This window comes from Brassica napus, chromosome A7 (genome assembly GCF_020379485.1).
Source record: "Brassica napus cultivar Da-Ae chromosome A7, Da-Ae, whole genome shotgun sequence".
Classification (NCBI taxonomy): Eukaryota; Viridiplantae; Streptophyta; class Magnoliopsida; order Brassicales; family Brassicaceae; genus Brassica; species Brassica napus.
The window spans coordinates 6776485-6787641 of NC_063440.1; the positions used below are offsets into that span (position 1 = coordinate 6776485).

The window sequence follows — 11157 nt, forward strand, 5'->3', positions numbered from 1 at the left end:
CGGAAGAGAGTTTTTCTATGATACACTCCTATATGAACATGTTTAAGTTGAAGAATCCTGACTTAGTAAGTTATGCTGAAGTGGATGCGGCGAAAAGATTTAAGCTTTTATAGAAGGGTTCGCAGCGATGAGGAAAGTTATCATTGTGGATAGAACACATCTTAAGCATGTTAATGGTGGAGTTCTGCTTGTTGCGACGGCTCAAGATCCTGATCGTCACCACTACCCTATCGCATTTGGTGTAGTTGATGGTGAGAAAGACGAAAGTTGGACGTGGTTTATGAATAAGTTGAGGTCAGTGATATCAGATGAAGGCGAATTGGTGTTTCTTTCGGATAGAAATGGAAGCTTGATCAAGTCAATACGTGAGATGTTCCCAATAGCTGCACATGGGTATTGTATATGGCATTTGTCTCAAAATGTCAAAGGACATGTTTTCAACAACAGAGACGCTTGCGCAAGCAAGTTTACAGAGTGTGCACATGCTTATACAGTGGCTGAGTTTGATGATCTCTATGATGCCTTTTCCAGAAGGTATCCTTCTGTTGCGGCGTATCTGGAGAAAAGTGTTGAAGTGAGAAAATGGGTAAGATGTTACTTTGAAGGAGACAGATACAATGTTAACACAACTAATGCAGCAGAATCCATCATTGGTGTTCTTCGGGAAGCAAGGAAATTCTTCATGCTACTGATTATTGATGTTATCATCAAGAAAATGACTGAATGGTTTAACAAACATAGGAAGAAGGCAGCTGAAATACCAGTCACAAAGAAGCTTGTGCCAACAATGGAAAAGGAGTTGTCAAAAAGATGTTTGGAAGCGAGGTGTTTAGATGTTGTTGAGATAAACAACTTCCACCTTGAGTACAATGTCTATGGTAGTGACGAAAAGATTTATACGGTTGATTTGGCAAGAAAAATATGCACCTGCAGGTGTTTTGATATAGACAAAATCCCATTTGTTCATGCTGCTGCTGCTGCCAAGTTCTTGAGCGTAGGAAGAGATCTTCATCTACAAGAGTTTTGTTCGAAATACTATTTGGTGGAGTTGTGGGCATTGGCATACTGTAGGACGATTTATCATGTTCCTCATATGTCTGAATGGGTCATACCTAAGTTCTTCCCCCGATATATGAAAAAAAGAAAAGACCCACTCAAAAGCAAAGGTTTCCATCAACCGGAGAATCTCGTGGACGAAGAAGAGGACGCGGAAGGGGAAGAGGCAGGGACAGGGGAAGGAGAGGCGGACGTTTGTATGAGTATTTTGAATGTGGAAGTACTTCTGCCAGCTCTGAGTAACATGGAACTCTTGTACTAGGTAACGCTGCACTACTCGGTACTATCGGAATTACTATGTGTAATATGGACTACTAGGTACTAATATGAACTACTATGTGTAATATGGACTACTAAGTACTACTAAGTACTACTAGATACTACTATGGACTACTTAGGACTACCTTGAACTACCTTGAATTACTATGTAGTATGCATGTTTCTAAGAACCTTTGTTTTCGTCTTATTATTTATTTTTAGAAAACATATCTCATATATTACGAGATTATATGGTCATATTTGTGTTTATTTGCCAAATTAGACGTAGAATACTTTTAAATTCTGAAATTAGTTAAAAACCTCTCATTTCTATAGAAAACATCCTTCTACTTATATACTAATGTCTTGAATGGAAGGCCATAATGGGATGAAATTCCGAAAATACACATTTTCTGAAAAGAATTTCAGCCAATGTGTTATATACAATCTAAAATTGTCTAAAAACATTTGTATTACAAATAAATTTAATTTCTTGAGATTGTATTACTAAAAAATGTTCTAATTTACAAAAATATTACTATGAAGAATGAAATGTTACTACTTCCTTGAGTACTACTAAAAGTAAGATAAATATTAATTTAATATTCAAACAACACATTTTAGATGTACCATTTTTTTTCTTATATTTTACACGTTTTAGACATGTGATATTTAATATTATATATCATGTTATATTTTTTCTTTTTCTCAAAGTGTTGACAATTTTTTTGTCTTAGTAATACATGATAAACCTAGTAGTACAAATGTGTTTTCTTAAGACTTAGATTGTCTTGTCCTCAATTGTCAAACCTGATGCAAGACAATCACACAACACAAAGCATCCTACATAAGAGATAGCATTTAAGTTTTACAGACCAGCAGGCAACAAAACATAACATCTTACATAAGTTCACAACAAAGCCGAGATAAATACTAAATACCCAAAATATTTTAAGCTTCTTGTCTTCTACGCCTTTGTTCTAGGCTTCTTCTTGCGCCCTTCAATCTCATCGGTGTTAGCTTCACTGAAAGGATTGGAAACCCACTGTAAACGTGAACGTATCCTTTTTGTCTGTTATGATGTTGTCTGTTCTGGCGTTGTGAACTTCTTTGGTTGAGTATCCTTTCTCGGTCTACCCCTCGGCCTAGGAGCCTGCTTCCTCAACGCCATTTTCTTTTGCTTGACTCCAGTTCCAGAAGGCTTGGCTGCTCCCTTGTCAGCTTCCTTCGTTTCACAAGTACTGCATTCGTAGACAACCATGTACCACTCTTGCTTTTCTTCTTCAGTATATTTTTCAGTCTCTTTCTCGGGTTCTTCCACCTCATCCTCCACCATTTCTTCAGCCTCTTCCTCAGGTTATTCCACCTCTTCCTCCACCATTTTTTCAGCCTCTTCCTCCACCATCTTTCCAGCCTCTTCCTCAGGTTCTTCCACCTCTTCCTCCACCATTTTTTCAACCTCTTCCTCAGGTTATTCCACCTCTTCCTCCACCATTTTTTCAGCCTCTTCCTCCACCATCTTTCCAGCCTCTTCCTCAGGTTCTTCCACCTCTTCCTCCACCATTTTTTTCAGCCTCTTCCTCAGGTTCTTCCACCTCTTCCTCCACCATTTTTTCAGCCTTTTCGAACAACTTCTCTGCTGTTGTAAGGACTTGTCTCCTCGCGGCTGCTGCCTTAGTCCTACCACGTGGTGGTGTAGGAGTTTTCTCAGTTTCAACTTCAACCCGAGCTTCTGTTTCAACCTCTTCTTCAATCTCATTGGCCTCATTCATCTCAACCTCATCTTGAACCTCATCAGGTTCTTTCTCAGGTGTTTTTTCATTCTCAACCTCTTCATCCTCTTTTTCATTGTCTTCTTCAGCTTCTGCTTCAGGTTCAGGTTCTTTCTCTTCCTCAGGACCTCTATCGTTCTTCTGAGCCTCTTCTTCACTCTCTTCCTCATCCTCTTTTTCTTTGTCTTCTTCAACTTCTGATTCAGGTTCAGGTTTTGTCTCTTCCTCAGAACCTATATCGTCCTTTTGAGCCTCTTCTTCACTCTCTTTCTCTTCTACCACCTCTGTATTTTCAACCATATCTGCATCTTCTGGTTTTTTGGTTGTTGCGTCCACTCTATTGTTGTCATTCTGCTGTCCACCCCAATCATAATCCATGCCTTGGTAGTCAAAACACTACAAGAAAACACAAGTTTTACGAGGGCAGTTTTCCTCGTTACTTCGTCGTAAAAGCAGTGTTACGACGAATTAGCGAGGAAACCCGTTTCGTCGTTATACGTTTGTCGTAACGCATATATCCTCGCTAATTCGTCGTAAGTTAGCGAGGAAATAATTTCGTCGTAAAAGCGAAGGAGGATATTTCGTCGTAAAGACCACGTAAAGATTCCACGTAAGGACGTCGCTAAGTTTCCTCGTAAATACCACGAAAAACTTTCCTCGTAAAACCCACGTAAATAAATACTCGTAAAATTAACGTAAATACCTTGACAGCTTTCCACGTAAAGAAAACGTAAAAACCTTGATAGATTTCCACGTTATTTCCTTGTAAATGTTTCCTCGTAAAAACCACGTTAAGCTTCCACGTAAAGAAGCCGCAAAATTAGCTACAAATTTACTTCGTTTCATTATTTTATAGAAATATAAAAAATTATAATTATAAATATAATTTAAATTATTTAAATTATTAATAAAATTAAAATTCTAAAAAAATCAAAACCAAAATATTTTATATATAAATAAGTTTTGAATTCATAATACAAGAACCGAAATTAAAAAGAACTAAGGGTGGTCGTTAATTAATCGCCTCGTAGAATTCATCACTCCTCGCCTGAACATCCGCCTCGGCATGTGAGTCGTCGGTCGGTGACTGGCCTGGGATAGGATTTTGTTGTCGCATGGTCCTCAACAAAGTCGCCCATTCCGGATTTGTGGCCGCTACAACGTCCAAGAAGCCCTCGAGTCCACCCATACGAGATCGCAGCTGAGTAGACTCTCTACGCAGCTGAGTAGACTCTCTACGCAGCTCTTCGGACTCCCTACGCAGCTGAGAGACTTCATCATCCCGTCGCTGAACATAAGACGATGTCGCTCTCGGAACATCGTTGACGGAACCAATCCCCAACGTCCGTCCCTTTTTTTTAGGGACAACCTTAAAAACAAAAAATAAATTTTGTTAGTAAAAATTTAAAGTTAAATTAAATGAATATTTAAAAAAATTAAAATTTTAGAAAATTTACCTCCTCGTAAAGCTTATCCACTTCAGGTGTGGATAAGGTGACGGGTAATCCATCGGTGGACTGTTGGGTCAGCTGGGTCTGGCGTTCTTCAACCCGAGCAGCCAAATCGTTGTAGATTTGCTCGGACTTGCCATCTATAAATCGGCCCGCCTTGTTCTTGTGGGTCCTCTCGTAAAGTCGTCCAATCTGGCTAAAGATGTCTGGAACACCAGCAACTGCATATGTTGGCGCAACTCCACCATCATCATATCTTCTTGGAGCTCTTCTACGGGTACGTACTTTTGACGCAAAGTAGTACGATGTGAAGTGAGAAACTTCTTCCGTCAAACTTCCAGCAATTATAGAACCTTCAACTTTGGCGAGGTTCTTTGCTTTTCCCTTCAAATATTTCATGGCTCGCTCATACTGATACATCCATCCGTAATGTACAGGTCCACGAAGCAATGCTTCATATGGGAGGTGGACAGCTAGATGCTCCATGACGTCAAAAAATCCAGGAGGAAATATCTTCTCCAAGTTGCACAATAAGATGGGAATGTTCTCCTGAAGCTGTTCTACAACTTCTTCTTTAAGAGTGCGTGTGGTCAGATCCCTGAAAAATGCTCCAATGCCTTTTATATTCCAAAAACAATTAAACACATTGTTAGTCGTATATTATTTTGCAAACTAGACCGTTATAAAATTATTGTGATATAAAACACTACGAACCTGCAAGTGCTTCATGTACGTTTGTTGGAAGTAGCTCCGCAAATGCAAAGGGCAGTAGTCGTTGCATAAAGACATGACAATCATGACTCTTCATCCCAGAGAACTTTTGACCCTTTTCAACACATCTAGAGAGATTTGAAACATACCCATCGGGGAACTTCACTTCTGATGCCACCCAGTTGAACAACACCGACTTTTTTTCTGAAGACAGTCTGAATATCGGAACAGGAACTTGTCCATTGCTTTTAATATGTAACTCGCTTCTTGAGCAAATATCCGGCAAGTCCAACTTCGATTTTATGTTGTCTTTTGTCTTCCCTGGGACATTCAATATTGTATTCATGATGTTCTCAAAGAAATTCTTCTCTATATGCATCACATCGAGGTTGTGGCGCAGAAGAAGATCCTTCCAATATGGCAACTCCCAAAATATACTCTTCTTGTGCAAGTTGTGATGAACACCGTAAGAATCAGGCATATTACGAGGGACATGCCAATTACCACCCCAACGAACTGTTTCGTTAGCTCCGTAGTAGTCGATTTGTGCTTCAATTTGTTCTCCAGTTAGATATGGTGGAGAAGTGTCTCTCACAACCCTTTTGTGCCTAAACAAATTCTTGTTTCTTCGGTAAGGATGGCCAATGGGAAGAAATCGACGATGACAATCAAACCAACTTGTCTTCCTACCATTCTTCAGTTGAAACGCATCTGTCGTTCCATTACAATATGGACAAGCTAATCTCCCATGTGTAGTCCATCCAGACAACATCCCATATGCAGGAAAGTCACTTATGGTCCACAAAAGCATAGCTCGCATCGTAAAATTCGTCTTCGTTGAACAGTCATACGTCCTCACCCCTGTTGACCACAAATCCTTCAACTCTTTTATCAGTGGTTGTAGGAAAACATCCAGGGACCTTTTTGGATGGTTCGGACCAGGTATCAATATCGTCAAGAATAGCAACTCCCGTTGCATGCACATCTCCGGTGGCAGGTTGTATGGCGTAAGAAAGACTGGCCACAATGAATATTGTCTCCCTGACATTCCGAACAGACTAAATCCATCTGTGCATAATCCGAGATACACATTCCGGCTATTGCTAGCAAAATCCGGATGTACTTTGTTGAAATGTTTCCAGGCTCTTGCATCTGATGGATGAGTCATCTCACCATCCGTCTGAGTATGCTCGGCATGCCATCTCATCTTTGCAGCAGTCTGCTCTGATTGATACAATCTTTTCAATCTGTCTGTAATTGGTAGGTACCACATCCTTTGGTACGGTACCCTATTACGTCCCCGTCCTTGCGGCTTGAATCGTGGCTTCTTGCAGAATCGACATACTTCTAGCTTCTCATCATCTCCCCAATAGATCATGCAGTTGTCGATGCAGACATCTATCATCTCCGAAGGCAACCCAAGACTATAAACTAATTTTTGAATCTCATAATAAAAATCAGCAGACACATTGTCTTCCGGCAAATACTCTTTAAACAAGTCCGCCCATTCGTTCATGCAACTTTCAGGTAGATTGTGATCAGTTTTAATATTCATCATTCTAGCAGCCAACGACAATTTAGAGAGACCTTCTCTACAACCACTGTAAAGTGGTTGATTCGCCGCGTTTAACATTCTGTAAAACTTTTTTGCATCTATATTAGGTTCTTCATCTTCATCATGAGCTACGAATGCATCAGCTACCATATCATGAACCCTATCATAATCTACCATCTCCTCCTGATGGTAACTATGTTCATTATGCAAATGATGATTAACCGGTTCTTCCTGAAAATTGCTATTACTACTACTAGCTTCATTCTGATCATAATTATAACCTTCCCCATGTTGAAACCAGATATAGTAATTTGGCGTGAAACCTCTATTTATTAAATGCTTCCAAACATTTTCACGGTTTGCCAATTTCGAATTGTTGCATTTCCGACAAGGACAGAACATCTTAGTAGTAATAGCAATTTTCTTGTCGAGCGGTGTTGCCTTCATCCTCTCAACACCGCTCGCCCAAGAAAATTTCAATCTTCTCAAGCTTCTTCTCCATTGCCTTCATCCTCTTACACCTCTTTTTTAAAACAACTTGGCAACGTTCAATCTTCCCAAGCCTCTTGTTCATCTTCACCACCTTCCCATTCACTTCACTCAAACATGTCATCAACCTCTCTTCAAACCTTTCTCCAAACTTGTATTAGAGGAGGATGCTTCTTCATGCACTTTCCTTTTATATTTCTTCTGAGGAAACTCCCTTGCAGCCACATCTAACTCATAGAGTTCTTGCCAAAAGATAGGCTTCTCCTTAACAGCCAGCCATGTGCTCCACAAATTACTCACGCCTTCTTCATTTTCATAGTCTGGCTCCCCATCCATTATGCGTGCCATGAGGTTCCTCATCAACAGTAGGAACAAGAAGACTATCAATAACTTGAAAATTTATACCAAAAAAAAATCAAACACATATTGTATCCCACTCACTTAATAAAAACAAAACAACACTCAACACATACCTTAATTTCTACAAGTGGGTCGTACAAATCCTCAAGAGGATAACCTTTCATGTTGTTGCTTTGGAACCGCTTTTTACGCATCCTCGGACAATTACTCATACAGCCATCTACACCTTCTCTAAATCGTGCTTTCAGAGCTGGAATACACTCAAATGCCAAGATCTAATTGTCAAAACAAAACACCCAGAGCTGATTCTCGAAAGAAAATAAAATCATAAGAAGAACTAAAATTTACCTCCAAAAGAATTATGAACCCGGGAAAATTGACATTATTCTTAAATTTCCCTTTCAGATGCTTCATCACGCAAGTGATGGACCGTAGAGCATCTTCAAACGTCAACCGATCCCAAGGAAAGGTTTTACAAACCTCCACATCGTTGACGACTCTTAATATGAAAGGGTCAAAAGGAGCATTATACCTTCCCTTCCCTCTGATAATCGTGCCTAAGAAGTAAAGCACCGCCATCCTGAGTCGATCTCCACACGCACTCATACTCAACAAGTTCTCTCTCACAGATATCATCGTGAGCTCCTTATGTGATTTGAAATGCCTGTCTACAAACGCAAAGCTTCCAATCTTCTTATACTTAGCCGGGTAGTCATGGCGTAGTCATGGCAGTCCAATCCCGAGATGAGAGCATGCTCTCTCATTGAATACTAAATGGGCACTCCATTAACAGCAAACCAAGCTGTGTCCTTTGACTCGTGTAAAGGACACAGCTTGGAAGCACCCACATACCCTTCAGCTTCAAGTTTGGTTCATCGAGCATGTGAAAAAATGGTAAAACTGAGGGTCGTTTTCAAACCACTCCAGCTCAGACTTAAACCTAGCCTTCTTCAGGATCTTCAACGTCGCGGTCACATAGCACTTCCTCTGTATCTTACACGTCTGGGTAAATTCGGTGTTCTTGAAACATAGCTTATCAGGTGGCAGTGGTTGGCACTCCTGTAAACCAAATAAAAATTATATTAGCATTTATTTATTAGTAATACTAGTCACACTAGTAATACACCAATAACAATTTTTTTGGGAATAATTTACCTGAGATGATGCAGACTGATGATCAAACTCATTTTTGGGTGCTGACAGATCATCACTATCATTCCCTGTTGAAAGCTCTTCTACATGCTGCTCTTCTACATGCTGCTCTTCTACAGGAGCACTGTTTCTTTTTGTGGACTTTCTCTGTTGAGATTTTTTTTTTCCTCGACCTCGCCTTCCATTATCTATAGCCTCTCAATATCTTGATCCCCTGAATATATAATTACACAATAAACGTTCACATACCACCAAAGCTAGCAAACCCATTCAATGAAATATCTACAAAATAAATCATTGAATCTTATAGTATGACGATCTGCCTAATCTCAAGTCATTCCTTCAAGTATTACATCTTCAATCTTTTAAACATTCAATCTCGAAAATAATGACTCCAAATCATTGACAACAAAAAAAATCATTCATTTATTCTTCCAATTTTATGAGCTGTCTGATCTCAAAACCCATAACCATTCATTCAATAATAAAACTCCAAGCAATCAATTCGATCACTACATCACAAACATTCACTCAACTCGGTTTCACATATCAAACATTCTATCACCAAAACAGTTAGTCTTCAATAATCACTAAACTTATCTCAAATCTGAAACCAAAATTTCAATCTCTATAATCTCAAAACCAAACGTATCCAAGTTTCAGTCTCTGTAATCCACAGTCTGAAAAAAATCTGAACCTAACCGATTTCAACCATAATACTTTCAAACCCACAGCAAAATCAATCAAATATTGGAGAGAGAACATACCTTTTACACGGAAGAGACGATAATGAAAACAGGAGATGGAAGATGAAGTCTAGGGTTCCGTCGATTTCGTCGCCGACGGAAGGAGCAGGAGAATGGAATACGCCGTAGGAGAGCATGAGCAGTTGATTCGATCAATTTTTTCGGTTGATTTCGTCAGATCTAGGGTTACAGACTGATTTAGGAAAATGATGAAATCAGAGTAACAATGAAGGGCACGGGGGACTAAGGGAATACCAGAGAAGAAGCAGTGAATGCGGTGGCCTTCATCGTGTTCGTCGTATCTAGGGTTTTCTTTCAATTTTCAGTTTTAGAAGAGAGGGAGAGACGACAAAGGAAGAGAAAAAGGAAAGGATTGCACGGGTCTGGTTAAAGATCCGAGTTATAGTGGGTCGAGTCAAATAGTTTAGGTTGGATCATGTAAATACTTGGTTTCATTAAGGGCAATTTTGATTTTCACCACGTTTTTGATTAAAATATATTAAAAATTATATTGTTTTTAATTGGTGGGTTAAAATAGAATAGGCATGGGAGTTACTGGGCCAATCGAGAATAAAGTCCAAATTTTGTTTGGCAACAAGAGGTCAAATTTAAAGCAAAGTTTATCGAGAGAAATAAGGCAATTCATCTACACATACAGTCCTCATATATTAATATCACAATTTATGGGCTGTTATTAATTTGTGATTTAATTTTTTTTGATGATTTTTAAAATAAAATAGCTGTTCAATTTTGAAAAAAAAGTTTAGATGACTTCTAGATTTTCTTAGAATTTTATTAAATATTTGTGTAGATTATTAATTTTTTTAACAAGAGATAATCATGAACTTTTGCAAGATTTATCTTTAGATACTGTAAAATGTTTTGTTGTTGCACATTATTTCTCTAATTTTTCAGTTTGTATTTTGTATTTTATTGTTGGTTTTTGGTTTTTGGTTTTTTTTTTGTCTTTCTCGTGTGCAATCTATATATCTATTATTATAAAGTTGTTTTTTTTCCTTTATTCTGACAAATGGCATGAGGCTTTTGCTACACGTGTCATCCATGTATTTTTTTTTACATTTTAGGTCCTTATTCTTTTAGATTATTGCAATTTGGCCAAGTATTTTCTAATCGTGAACTATCTAATCCTTTTTGCACTAACTATTATCGTATGAAGTTTGATAATCTATTTTATTTTTCACTAAAATTCAAGATGAATAAAGAAATAAATAAATAATAGAAATATATTTTACATATTTAATTTATTCACAACTAAACATAACATAAATTTTTGTTATTTTATTTTGTTTTTATCATTTTCTATTATTTAATTTACAAATTATATATTTATTTAACTATTACAAATATAAAATGATCTAACTAATAAGAAAAAATTAGAGTGCAATACATAATCTAAACTTAAAACTTCCACATTCGGAGAGAAAAAAGTAAAATATTATAGTAACACTAACTCAATAAAGGTCTGAAGCTGAAAAATGATCCACAAAGAAGACTAACATATCTCATCTTACCATATAATGTCTTGGCAAGAACAATCAGATTTCAGAAAAAGGTAAAAAGATAAAATATGAGATAAACAATCTCCA

General features: G+C 38.0%; 1 protein-coding gene across 1 annotated transcript; it reads left to right on the forward strand.

Moving 5' to 3' along the window:
• Positions 1-127: 127 nt before the first annotated feature.
• On the forward strand, positions 128-1318 carry LOC106355000. The gene has a single exon (XM_013795028.2). The coding sequence runs from the start codon at positions 128-130 to the stop codon at positions 1316-1318; it is 1191 nt and encodes a 396-aa protein (XP_013650482.2).
• The last annotated feature ends 9839 nt before the right edge of the window (positions 1319-11157 follow it).